The sequence below is a fragment of the Bos grunniens genome, chromosome 19 (genome assembly GCF_055505025.1).
Source record: "Bos grunniens cultivar Pamir isolate PY7600 chromosome 19, Bosgru_T2T1.0, whole genome shotgun sequence".
NCBI lineage: Eukaryota > Metazoa > Chordata > Mammalia > Artiodactyla > Bovidae > Bos > Bos grunniens.
The window spans coordinates 38,932,376-38,946,137 of NC_141183.1; the positions used below are offsets into that span (position 1 = coordinate 38,932,376).

A 13,762-nucleotide genomic window follows, 5' to 3' on the forward strand; every position below is an offset into this window, starting at 1 on the left:
CATCTTCAAAACTGGCAAATAAGATAATAGTCACAGAAATTTTAGTTTGTTTATTTCTAGTCTCCTTTCAGATTATTTTAAGCATGAAAAGGCCTTAGGTTCTTTGGTCTTCCTGTCTTGATTTTTATTTTGAAGTATTTAGTGTTTGTATTCCTCTGCAGGCTTAAAAATTGTGTTTTAAATTCAATTCAGTAGAGCTTAGGAGTTAGAATAAAGCCCTTGCTCCTTGTGTGATGTCACAGCCCCCTCACCTGCGTGGAATGTTCAGCACCCAGTGTGGCTCGGGACTCTAGAGATCTTTGCTCGCTGCTGAGCCAGTGAGTCACACTCATGGTTGATGGCACCATGGTGTGATTGAAGGCGGAATTAATGCTGTGGTTTAGTAAAGAAAGAGCCGGGAGACTCAAGAGTTACAGAAAAACGGTGTTGTCCATATTTTGTTGGTTAACCTGCTGTTTTCCCTCCCTGTAGAAAGATGAGAATGTATAACCATGATGTTTCAGCTTCCTGGTAAGATTCCTGGAAAGAGCTGGTTCCGGTTTCTCTGCCAGTTGAGACCGAAGGTCGCTGAGGTTTCTCAGCTCTTTGCCTCTGAAGCACGGAGCTGAGAGCCAGGTTCTTGAAGAGGGAGGGAGGGTTTGGGGCGGGGGGCGGTTAGTCACATGAGAAGTGCAGGGGCTGTGGTCAGAGACGCCAACTACTGGCTCTGCTTCATGGGCCCAGGCCTCAGTTTCCCCTTCTAGCCAGTGAACAGGCTGGTTCCAGAGCTGCTGGCTTCACTGTGTCTCAGTGGTGTTTCACTGTCCCCAGAGCTGTGGCCGCTGCGGGCTGGCCAGCACCAGTGTCTGTGGCAGGCCGGGGGAAGGTCAAGGAGACGACTGAAGGTATGCATGAGTTTGTGGATGGGACTTAACCCCATCCCATTCCACCCTCTGGGTCCTCTCGTGAGGTGTCCCTGGGGCCAGCGTCCCCTCTGACGTGCTCTCTGCAATGTTTGTTCAGAAGATGCCCCTTCTTACACTTCTTGTGTTTCCCAGTCTGGACCCCCTCCCACCAGCAGTTCAGGCCCATTTGTCCCAGGGCCTTACTGCCCTCACTAGTCTGCTAGAGATCAAGGCAGACTTTCAGGAAGCCGGGTAGTCTCTAGTGGAGACTGACCTAACCAAGAGCGCCCACTTCAGCAGCCTTGCAGTTCTCACAAACAAGCAGAGCCCGGAAAATTACTTTTGTGCTCAGGCGCTCAGTCGTGTCCAGCTCTTTGTGACCCTGTGGACTGTAACCCACCAGGCTCCTCTGTCCATGGGGATTGTCAAGGCAAGAATACTGAAGGTCGGTTGTCATGCCTTCCTCTAGGGGATCTTCCCAACCCAGGGATTGAACCCAGGTCTCATTGTGGGAGCACTCGTTACATCTGAGCCACCAGAGAAGCTCAAGAATACTGGAGTGGGTAGCCTATCCTTCCAGGGGAACTTCCCGACCCAGGAATTGAACCGGGGTCTCTTGCACTGCAGGCGGATTCTTTACCAGCTGAGCTACCCAGGAAGCTGTAAGAGCTTTACATTTTAAAGATGTATTTCCCACGGTTATGGGCCTTAGCCTCTCACCATCGAGCCCACACTCTAGCACTCAGATGGTGTGGCATCTGATACATGTTCTGGATGCCCAGGCCCTCCTTGGGAGCTGGGGAGCGAGGATGGGCAGTCGGGGCTGTCCCTGGCCAGCAGCTCAGGGCGTTCCTCGTGTATGAGGGCAGCAGGGCTACAAACTTCTCTCTATTCATTTTAGTCTTGACACAGTGTGGGATTTGAGATACATTTTTGCTGCTTGATGATAATGGCAGATACCTCATTCCTCTTTTCCATTCTCCATCTTGGGAGAGGTACCAGCTACCCAGGACAGCTTGTGGAGTCCGCCGCCGGATGGAATCTCTCCTCCCCTGGTGTCTCCAGTCTGACCCCGTGAGTGCCTCCCCTCAGTTCAGCCTCTGTCCTCTCCCACTCCACCCCTGCGGCAGCCTCTTTCCCGCTTCCTCTCCCTGCCTTTCTCCTTTCTGAACCCTGCAGCTGGGATGTAATTTGCATCGCCTTTGTGATTGTTCAGTCGCTAAATTGTGTCCGACTCTGTCGGACTTTGCCTTCTCCTCTCCTTCACCCTCAAGGATGGAGACTTCTCCGGGAAGCTACCCGTAACTTCCAGAACTGGGTTACGTGTCCCATAACGCTGCCACGAAGGAGTCTCGTTAAGTTCCAGGGTCAGGGTATAAAGTCATGCCTGGGATACAGATGGAGCGTGATAAAAATTCCTCTCCGAAACCCTGAGGAAGGTGCCTTGCTGAAGACCCTTATCGCGAGGCCAGGTGCCGCTGCTGCCTGCCCCTGTGGGAGCAGGTCACAGCTTTCTTTGGGTGAGCCCCAGGAGAAGTCATGGATCTGCAATTCAGGCTCTGTTGTGCAAACAGCAGGTGTTAGACTCACACTCAGGCGAGCTGCTCACTTTTGAAGAGGCCCGGGGACCCGAGACAGGCCACAGGAGTAGCAGGGGCTTGAGCTCGCCTCAGGCCCTCCTGCCTGGCTGCTCAGGGGATGGAGGGACAGGTGTTGTTCAGTCACCAAGTCATGTCTGACTCTCTGTGACCCCATGGACTGCAGCACACTAGGCCTCCCTGTCCCTCACCGTCTCCTGGAGTTTGCCAAAGTTCATGTCCATTGAATTGGTGATGCTATCCAACCATCTCATCCTCTGTGACCCAAATAACTTAAAATTGCTTTCCCCATTTTTTCCCCCTCCCTAGCTTTTTCAAACAAATACCATTGTGTTTGCTGAAGTGAAATACGCATGGAATACCAGATTTCTGCACCCTCCCCGCCCCAAACCAGCACACCTGTACACTGCATCACAGTTTCCTCTTACTGTTTGTCTGTGTGCTAGACTGTGAGCTCCATGAGAGCAGGGCCATGTCCGGCTTGTTCATGGGGGTCCCCCATCCGGGTACCGTGCCTGGCACCTGGCAGGTCCCCCCGACACAAGGCTGACTGTGTAAATCCCCTGCTTTACAAGGGACAGCTCCGTTCTCTGAAGGCCAGGCACTGCCTTACAGGCCAGTCCTCATGGTTCTGTCTTGCACACGCAACACGTGATGCTTTGTTTCCCCTGCTAGCAGCCTCTGATGAGCAGGCGTCTTCGTGTTCTGATCTCTGTTCCTCCTACCAGGCCACTCCAGAGTGATGCCTAAAGTGTTTGGGAAAATGAATAAATTGTGGAAACCCAACCAAGCTCTGGCGTTTTTGTCTGCAGGCTGGTCTGCTTCTAGCCAAGACTTGTTGTTTTTCAATTGCCCAGTCGTGTCTGACTCTTTGTGAGCCCGTGAGCTGCAGCATGCCAGGCCTCCCTGTCCCTCACCATCTCCTGGAGCTCGCCCAAGTCCAGACTACTGGTTTCAAAAAAGAGGAAGGTTATCCATAAGTGCATAAATTGCACTCTTGTAAGCATCTCATTAAGGAGGTCTCCATAAAATTCAAATCTTAATGATCTGGCTATATATGAGCTGAAGCTTCCCTGATATAAAGAATTCGCTGAAGAGTCATGTAGATAGTCTAGAATATTTTTTAGAAAGCATTCATCTGTACCAAGGACAGCAGGAAGGGAAGCTGGCATGTGGAAGAGAGGCCTCAAAAGAGGCCACTTCTTAGCATCCGATCCAAGGCGTGAGGAAGCGACGATGGCCCAAGGAGGACACAGAGGAACAGACTCATTCCTGCCTGCGGCCCTTTTGCCTAGGGTAGCCTCTGCTGTCTGGCTGGGCGGTGTGAAGAGTTACAGTGCGATGCGAACTCGCAGTTTAGATGAAGGTTAGCAGAAAATGACAGCTTCACAGATTGATTGCTGCCCAAATTAGTTGATGTATAAGTCTTTGCTTTTAAATCTAACATAACAAGAAGTAAATAGAAGTCAACCCACTTTTTCTTCTTTTTAAGAACTGAAAGGACAGAATGTCTTTGATCTTGAGAACAGCATACTGGCTTCAAGGCAGACTATTGTTGTGTAATCTGACAAGCAATAATGTAGAACTTTTCTTACATGTTTATAAAATAAGTCTTAAGTACTGTAGCTTTTTAAGAAAATGAAATTCTATGAATGTTTCACAGAGCTTTGATGTTCTTGGGAGCAGTTAGGGAAATGCTCACTCAAAAGCTTATTTCAAGTAGTTGTGAGGCATTGCAGTGGGCTTTTTTGCTCTGCTCCAAACACAGCTAGGGTGTAGGTGGTCTTTAACACACCACAGTAAGCACTCAGCCCCTGGGCTCTTAGCTGGTTTTGTTAGAGCGATTCCAAAGGCCCTTCCTGGAGGACAGAGTCTTCAGTAGTTGATGTTCTGTGTTACCTCAGACTGTCTGTCACCCCCGCCCCCAACCAGCGTTGGTCAGAGCTAGAGAGCAGATGCCATTGACAGGAGAGCTGACACGGCCTTCCCATCCCTTCCTGGGGCTCTCGTGTTTAATGCATCACCTCTCTTTATTGGCGAGGGTTCCTCAGAGGACCCATGTGCTTCAGGAGGCAGCCAGCCCTTTTTGCTCAGGTAGAATGTCAGAATTCTGAGGACCGTCAAATAGGCTGGCAGCTGAGGCTGGGCCTGGGGCCCTGGGGGCTCATTCATCTCATCTACAAACTGGAAAAGACCAAGCAAGTCCCTTTACTTCTCAGGACCTCCATGTCCCTATCAGATAACAGGCTTGGCGGGAATGTCTCCAGGTTTACTTCTAGTGCTAATGTGAGTTCTAGGATCTTTGCTGGGCTTTCCCAAGGAGCATCTGGAGTGGAAGTTGGAGAGGAAGGAGTTGGGGACAAGCAGTAGACATTACTTGGCCGACAAAGTTCCGTCTAGTCAAAGCTATGGTTTTTCCAGTAGTCATGTACGGATGTGAGAGTTGGACCATAAAGAAAGCTGAGTGCCGAAGCACTGATACTTTTGAACTGTGATGTTCAGGAATCACTCAGACTTCAAGGAGATCAAACCAGTCAATCCTAAAGGAAATCAGTCCTGAATATTGGAAGGACTGATGCTGAAGCTGAAGCTAGGATACTTTGGCCATCTGATGTGAAAAACCACCTAACTGGAAAAGACCCTGATGCTGGGAAAGATTGAAGGCAGGAGGAGAAGGGGGTGATGAGGATGAGATGGTTGGATGTCATCACTGACTCAATGGACGTGAGTTTGAGCAAGCTCCGGGAGATGGTGAAGGACAGGGAAGACCTCATGCTGCAGTCCATGAGGTCACAGAGTCGGACACGACTGAGTGACTGAGCAACAACAAGATGCCTAAGCCCTTGGATCCTTGGTTCCATGACCCAGTGCAACAGCACCACCCAGCCCCGCCCCCGCCTGCCCAGCCCCAGTTATGGAAGGACAAGGGGATCCTCGCCCTTGTTCCCTTCCCCACTCAGCTCCCTTTCACCAGCAGACGCACACACACGGATGTTTTAACATGGGAGAATTTTTAGGAGTAGCGCATGTGTTAGTCAGCTTAGGCTGCTGGAACAAAATACCATGGACTGGGTGGCTTAAATAACAAATTTATTATCTCAAATTTTGGAAGTAGAAGTCCCGAGATCAGGGTGCCAGCAGTTGAGTTCTCACAAAGCCTCTCTTCCTGGCTGGCAGACAGCATCTCTCTGTGGGCTCACGTGTCCTCTCCTTGGCGCATGAACTTGGAGAGAGAGACATCTCTTCTCTTCTAAGACCTCCAAGCCTATTGGACTAGGGCCCTACTAAAGGCTCTGTCTCTAAATGCAGTGACCTTGGGGATTGTGGCTTCAACATATAAATGTGGGAGGGATGACCCAGTTCTGTCCATGGCATCCAGGAATGCAAGGATCCCGGTGTCTGTGTGGAATGAAGTCCCTGCTTTTTAAAGGCTCACAGACTGGGAGGAGTTTAGACCCATGGGTCTGGAGGCAGTAGGGTTTGTAGTCGTTCAGAGTCCTGGATTTGGAGGAAAACAGTTTTGTTTGAATCCCAGCTTGGCCACTTATTAGCATGTGAGAGAGTGTGTGTGTGTGTGTGTGTTCAGTCACTCAGTTGTGTCCAACTCCTTGTGACCCCATGGACTGTAGCCCCCCAGGCTCCTCTGTCCATGGGATCTCCTAGGCAAGAATACTGGAGCAGGTTGCCATTTCCTATTGCAGGGGATCTTCCCAACCCAGGGATCAAACCTGCATCTCTTTCCCCTCTTGTGTTGGCAGGTGGATTCTTTACCACTAGCACCACTTATCTGGAACAAATTACTTAACCTATCACTGAGCCAGCATCCTGATCTGTGATATCAGGATAACCGAGCAGGGTGGCTGTGAGGGTCAGACGGGGGCTTGTGTGGAAGGCCCCTGGCACCGAGCCTGTGCCCACTCTGGATGCTCAGTCAGTGGAAGTGATTACGACTGCTTTTCAGTCTTCCCGGTGCCCCTTTGCCAACTCTGTCCTTTGCTGCAGTCCTGCCTCTGGTCTCAGTAACATCCTCACCCTTCCAGATGTCCTCTTCCTAGCATCCTAGGACTCAGAGGCAAGTAATTAGAAACACTTGCTGCGTCTGGGGGCGGTGGGACAGGACTGTGGGAACAGCCCCCCACCCGTCCATGCTTTTCACTCGCTCTCCAGACAGAGCATCAGTCCTACCCCGTGCTAAACACGTGTCCTCTATGCTCTAACTTTAAACTTCTTACTGTGGTATCATTTAACAATCACAGAATAGTTTTGAGGGTAGAAAGCTCTTTTCTTCCTCCGCTCTTTCCCCCCTTAACCCTTATCCCCCCAACCATAAACTATTTGAGAGTCACTTGCATACATATGTAACTTTACCCTCTAAATATTTGAGTGTACATTTTCTAAGAATAATGATTTCCCTGGTGGCTCAGATGGTAAAGTGTCTGCCTACAATGTGGGAGGCCCGGGTTCGATCCCTGGGTTGGGAAGATCCTCTGGAGAAGAAAATGGCAACCCACTCCAGTACTCTTGCCTGGAAAATCCCGTGGATGGAAGAGCCTGGTAGGCTACAACCCATGGGGTCGCAAAGAGTTGGACACGACTGAGCGACTAAACGTTCACTTTAAACTTTGTAAGAACAAGGACTTTCCTTCATATGACCACAGCAGTGTTATCAGATTCAGAAATTGCTTAATTTTATTCCCTGGTGGCTCAGACACAGTAAAGAATCTGCCTGCAATGCCAGAGACCCAGGTTCAATCCCTGAGCCGGGAAGATCCCCTGGAGAAGGGAATGGCAACCCACTCCAGCATTCTTGCCTGGAGAATCCCATGAACAGAGGAGCCTGGAGGGATACAGTCCATGGGGTCGCAAAGAGTTAGACATGACTGAGAGACTAACACACACATCTAACAATAGTAATATCTAACCTGTCGTTCATGTTTCAGTTTTGTCAACTGTCCCAATAATGTTTTTTTAAAGCAATTTTCTTCTGATCCTGGGAGTCAGTCCAGGATCACACACTGCACTTGATATCCTCTCTTTAGTCTCCTGTAGCCTGGAACAATTCCCTTGTCTTTCTTGGCCTTTTATGATATGGTCGTTTTTGAACAGTTCAGTCCAGTTATATTATAGAATGTCCCTCAAGTTGGTCCCTTAACATTTGTTTAAAATAAAATGTACTTCAGAAGCCATTTTCACATTCTTTGAAGATACGGAGGTCGTTCCTGAATGCCTTGCACTAGGCTCTGTGAGTTGGGAGCATGATATAGCCTGACTCTGCCTTGGGACCTGAAGTCTGGGTTTGTGGGCAGTTACTGTCAGAAGGACTGGAAGGGCCTGTCCATGCTCGTGACTAGTGGTCTGCCATGCAGCACCCAGAAGCTTGGAAAACGCATCTCAGAAGGATGCAGGCCAAGTCAGCATTCTGGAAGTCTCCAAAGATGCAGAAAATGGCTCCACACCTGTTTCATTATCCAAGTTCACACTCTCAACCAAAGGCCTGCTTTTCTTGGACGCCTCCAGTGGGCACAGTCCTGGGTTCCAGCCTGTCCCTAATTCTGCTCTGCTCTGTGGCCTGGGGCTGCTCTCTCCCTCTCTGGGCCAGTGGTGGGAGAGGAGCCCCTCCTTGCTCTGCCAGGCGCCCCGGCAGCTAGGGACAGGGAGGGAGAGAGGCGCCGAGCCCTGAGTGTGGGAAGACACCCAGGACCTCGGCCCACAACAGGGTTAAGCCACCTTGGGACAATCTTCCTTGTGACCAGGCAGATGACTCATCAGACCCGGAGCTTTGCTTTCTCAGCCATTTAACGTCTCCGTTGGGTGGTATATATAGTGTGGAAAATGGTGAATCGTAATCTCAACAACCATATAACATCCGGGAACTGTCCTGCTAGGTGGAGGCATTTTCTCAGACCAAAGCAAGCAACATAAGACTGCAACGTGACCTCAGTCATTACAGAACTTCAGCCAAGCAGGCTTTCATCATGAGAAACAAGATAAAATTGATCTTCATCTAGTCATCGAGTCAACACCGTCCTCTGCTGTAGGTTTTTTTTTTAAAGTTTCCTTTTTTAATATGTATGTATGTATTTGTGCCAGGTCTTAGTTGCAGCATGCAGGATCTTCACTGTGGCATATGGAATCTAGTTCCCTGACCAGGGATCAAACCCGGGCCCCCTGCATTAAGAGCATGGAGTCTTAGCCTTTGGACCACCAGGGCATCCCATCTGCTGTGTTTTAACCCTTATATTAACACTGCAAAGTGCTCTCCCTGGAGATGCACGCATCCAGGTGAAAGAGAGATTTTGATTGTAAACAAAATTAAATAAAATGGAAAATTCAGTTCTTCAGTGACTGGGGACATTTAAAGGACACAGTAACCACAGTTGGACTGTGTAGGTCTAGACACTGATTGCTGGGCTCCGTGGGACAGCGCTGCTCTGCACGGCCAACCGTCTGGGAAGCAAAGGTGCGGGAGAGACTTCTGCGACAGACGTGGGCACACATGGAAAATCTGACAGATCGTGAAGTTGGCACTTACATGCGACTGAGGGCTGTTGGCAGTGCAGTTCTCTGGGCTTCTGGGCTGAGTCAGAGATGTGCTAAAAGATGCATGGAATTTCACTTCTGTTCTGGTAGCCCAGATCTCTGTTAGGTTAGTTCTACACCCTGGTACTGTAGTCAGGATATAAAGAGAATGCAGCTGTGAATTGGAGAAGGCAATGGCACCCCACTCCAGTACTCTTGCCTGGAAAATCCCATGGACGGAGGAGCCTGGTAGGCTGCAGTCCATGGGGTCGCTAAGAGTTGGACACGACTGAGCAACTTCACTTCCACTTTTCACTTTCATGCACTGGAGAAGGAAATGGCAACCCACTCCAGTGATCTTGCCTGGAGAATCCCAGGAACGGGGGAGCCTGGTGGGCTGCCATCTATGGGGTCCAATGGAGTTGGACACGACTGAAGCGACTTAGCAGCAGCAGCAGCAGCTGTGGATTAAGAATCCCCCTGCCAATGCAAGGGGCATGGGTTCAATCCCTGGTCCAGGAAGATCCCACAGTGCCACAGGGCAACGAAACCCATGCACCACAACTGCTGAGCCTGTGCTCTAGAGCTGGAGAGTTGCAGACACTGAGCCCCTGTGCCACACCTACTGAAGCTGGCATGCCCTAGAGCCCGTGTTCCGTAATAGGAGAGGCCACGGCAATGAGAACTTCGTGCGCTGAAACTGGAGAGTAGCCCCCGCTCGCTGCAACCAGAGAAGACCTAGCACAAAAAATAAATAAAAATTTTTTAAGTTAAAAAAAGAATGAAGAGAACGCAGCCAAAGCTGAACTGAGGCAGTGATTCAGTCATTGCCAGGGTCTTTCCCTTCACCCGGCCCTCCGCAGTCTCAGGGCCTTGAGTGTGGAGGCGGTTTCTAGCTGTGGGGGGTGCTTCCTGTGGGAGGGACCCTGGGCCAGGCTCCGGGGCAGAGGTGGGTGGTGGGTGATGGAGCAGGGCAAGGGGGCTGGGACTCGTCCACGAGGATGATAAACAACACATCGCTGGATTCATACTGCTCCTGTCCCTCAAATACCTGCTCCTGACATCATCCGGCCCTGTTCCCAGGCCAGACCTCAGCTCCCAGTTCCACAAAAGTGGTGGAGATGGAGCAGGGCTGCCAGATGTCTCTGGGCTTCCAGGACCCAGGTCTCCTCTACTGAGGAAGCCACGCAGCCTGTCTGTCTGTGGTCCTGGCCTGTGGGTGCGCCTTTGTCCCCGCCTCCTGCCCGCCCGAGCCCATGAGCCCAGGAGGGAAGCTGAGCCCTCGAAGCCTCCCTCGGCCGTTGCCTGCGCTCCCGCCAGGATGTGGCTCTTTCACTCTCTGCTCTGCGTGACCAGTAAGTCGGCCTCACCCCTTGCCCCCCAAGGGGCTGCTGTGCCCTCAGCTCGGCCTGTCCGTTTGTGCGTCTGGTGGGGCTCAGAGCCCGAGGTTAGAGAAGAGGTGGGGCCTCCCCCCGGGGGGATGCTCTTGCTTGGTGGGTCAGACCCCCCCTGGGGCTGGGAAGGGCCCCTGAGGCTCCCTCTGACTTTGGACTCCTTTGGACTCCGGGGCTCTGCCTCCTGTTCCTCCTGCCACCTCCCCTCCCCATGCGTCCCCTTCCCCCAACCAGGCGTCCATGTCAGGCAGCCCCTCAGGTCTATGCCGCGCTTCTCCTCAGAGTGTGCAAGCCCACCTGCCCAGCAGAGCCCCCTTCTCTTACACAGGAAGGGTTTAGCTGAGGAGGGGGTAAGGACCCTGTGAACAGGTGACCGCTGATGAGAGATGATGAGAGATGGTGGGCTGTGTGGTGGAGGACGAATGCAAGGGGGGCCAGCTTCCTGTTCCTGACGTTAAGGCCCTATGAGAACCTGTGTGGGGGAGGGGGCGCTTCCTCTCCACACTGCCTAGGGGGTCCCTTTCTGGCCTTTAAAATGCCCATGGAAGCCCCTGGAGGCAAGCCAAGCCAGGAGCCCACACCCAACCACCAGGCCCCAGGGAGGAGAGAGAGCGTGGTCAGTGAGCCCTGCAAGCCTGAGGCCAGGTGGTCCTGCTTAGTGATCTGACAGGACTCCTGTGCTGGTCAGAAGCTGGATGGAAGAGTAAGACCGGGTATCAGGCAGATGTAGTTTCAAAGCTCCTAGGAGCCTGTTTCCCCTAAGGATTGATGCAGGCCGCTGAGTGAGGCCCGACAGTGGCTGAGCTGAGGCCAGGCTGGGGGGTGCTCAGAATCACTAATAGCGCTACCACAGGCCAGGCCGCCCAAGAGGCCGGCCAAATGCGCCCCAGCAAAGCGCACATTTCTGTACTCTGCACTCTGTTTAATATTTGATTATTAAAAAAAAAATCAAAATAGTTATCATGGAAAGATCAAAACCTTGTTGAACTTCCTTTTCCTTATTTTACAGTTTAGACTTCCCTTTATTTTCAGTTACATGTGGTGTGTGGAGAAGGTCTCATGCTTTTTTGATCTTGCATCACCAAACGTGTCCATAGACGATGTTTAGACGAGACCCTGGTCCACTCCTTCCAGTATGGAAGAGGTGACTGAGGCCCAGACAGGGGTAGTGACTGGCCATAGTTACAAGCAAGTGCTGGTGGAAACGAGGCTTGAGCCCAAGCCTCTGCCTGCCTCCCGGCTCTAGAAGCTCCAAAACACCCCACGGCCTGGGACACTGACCCTGGTGTCACTCTGGGCTCCTGCTCGTCTCTTTCTCCTGTGGCCTCTGGAAGGATCAGTTATCACCCCAGCACCTTTTTCGGCAATGTCAAGTCACATGAGCTTTACAAAACCCCTTCTGAGGCCAAGGCACCCCCCAGGTGGATGGACAGTGGAGAGCAAGATGGAGCAGAGCCGCAATGAGATCCATGAGCCCGCAGCTTGGCTATGCTGTGGGCCAGGGACGAGAGCAGGGCCCCAGCAGCACCAGTGTGCGTGGGAGAAATGGAGCCGTGACAATTCTGCCCTAAGAGTGAGGTCCTGAGACTTAGGGGTGGACTAATCATGAAGAGCTTCCTGGAGGAGGCGAGACTGGTGCTGAATCTTAAGAGCTGGAGAGCGTCTGAGAAAGTGACAAGGAGAGGCCAAGGGAGGGCGCAGGAACCCCTCAGACTGTGAGCCCAGGCCCTGCATCCTGGCTGCACCTCGCTAGGCTGGAGAGAATCCAGACTGTTCCTGGTCTGACCTCCTACCCTTCTCACCGTGGGGAAGCCCTGCAGCTGTTCCCTGCAGCCTGCTACTCCCATGTCAGTCTTCACCCTGACTCATTCGGTGACCACAGCCATTCACTTCTCCTCCCAGGCTCTTAGAGATTGCATCTACATAGCTCGGGTGAAGAAGGGAACTATACTATGGTCTATAGAACCTTACAGTGGTCCAGGAACCAGAAGTCCAGGGTTGGCTTAGCTGTTGTATCAACTTCAGGCTGGAGCCTGGGGACCCCTCTGAGTCCTGCTGGGGGAATCGGGGAGGTGTCAGACCAGGCTCTGCCCAGGGCACACCCCAGATGGAAAGGCAAGTCTGTGATGGAAAACCTCAGCCACTGAGGGCGGAGGACTGTAGTGTCCAAGGTGGCCCGTAGGATGGGGGAGGTCCTTAGCAAGTGCAGACAGTGATAGGGGTGGGAAGCTTCTATGCAGGAGAAGCAGTATGGACAGAGACCCCAGTGTGAGGATCATGTTTAAGGAGACACAGGGTGAGATCTCAGTGGGGATCAGATGCTCTGATGTTGACTGCCCCCCACAGCCAGGACACCCTGGGCCCTAGGGGGAAGCAGGCCACATGCACACCAGGACCCTCTGTCCCCAGCTGGAGGGCCCGCTAAGGACACCTTCAGGCAACACATGGGGGTGGGGAAAGTGTCCCCCAGGCTGAGAGGTAAGACACATGCAGTGTGCACGGGCAGGCCAGGTGTGGGGGCAAGCCACTTGGGAGCCAGACACCTCTGACCTCCTCCGGGAGTCTGGGTTTTGGGGAGTGTAAACAGGGGCCATGCGGGTGGTCAGGGAGGTGGTGGAGAGTGTGGGGGATCCAGAATGCTAGGCTAAGGGAGCTCCGGCTGCACTCTGACGGCAGGGGGAAAGCCAGTAGGCCCCGAGCCCAAACGTGACCATGAGACTTGCCTGTTGTGTAGAAGGCAGTGTCCTGGAGGAAAGGGAGGCAGAGGCTCGTGAAGAGGCAGTTGCCGAGACTTGGGGCAGGAGGATGTGGGGAGGAGGAGACACGGGGAAGATGTAGGAGGAAACCGCAAACACTTTGCGTGGAACCTAGCCCAGTCTCCCCCAGACCTGCTGGCCGTGGCCATCAGGTAGCCTGTGAAGGGAGTCGGAGGGCAGGCATGAGGCTTGGGGCTGAGATGATGAGGCTCAACTTAAAGGCCCAGGTGGGTGAGCGCAGGGTGAGCTGCCCCATGGGACAGGCAGCCTGCAGACCTTTCTGGGTGCTCTCGGCTGGGCGTCAGGATGGCTGAGTCTAGTCCTAGTTCTATGGCCGGGCTTCTTGCTTAATTTGGGGAAACCATGCCCCCCAGGTTCAGTTTGCTAAGCTGGGAACAGTACTGTAAGAATGTGTATTTAAACAGCCCAGTGTGATGGGGGAGAGGGGGGCTGGTGGGGGGCCGTGGGGCTGACAGGATGGAGTGGGGTCTGACTCAGCAGGCCCGTGTGGCTGAGGCAGCTTGGGAAGGCAGCCCTGTGGGTGGTGTGGTGACAGACTCTGGTTCAGCCGGGCTCTCATCTCTGACAGCACTAGAGGGGGGCTTCACCCG

At 52.5% G+C, this 13,762-nt stretch overlaps 1 protein-coding gene across 1 annotated transcript in view; it reads left to right on the forward strand.

Moving 5' to 3' along the window:
- Positions 1 to 9,902: 9,902 nt before the first annotated feature.
- ITGAE (integrin subunit alpha E) overlaps positions 9,903 to 13,762 on the forward strand; it is a 60,814-nt gene continuing 56,954 nt past the window's right edge. The window contains exon 1 of the mRNA XM_086359624.1: positions 9,903 to 10,356. Coding sequence (XP_086215750.1) covers positions 10,323 to 10,356 — 34 coding nt within the window. The 5' untranslated portion in view covers positions 9,903 to 10,322. The remainder of the gene's footprint in view (positions 10,357 to 13,762) is intronic.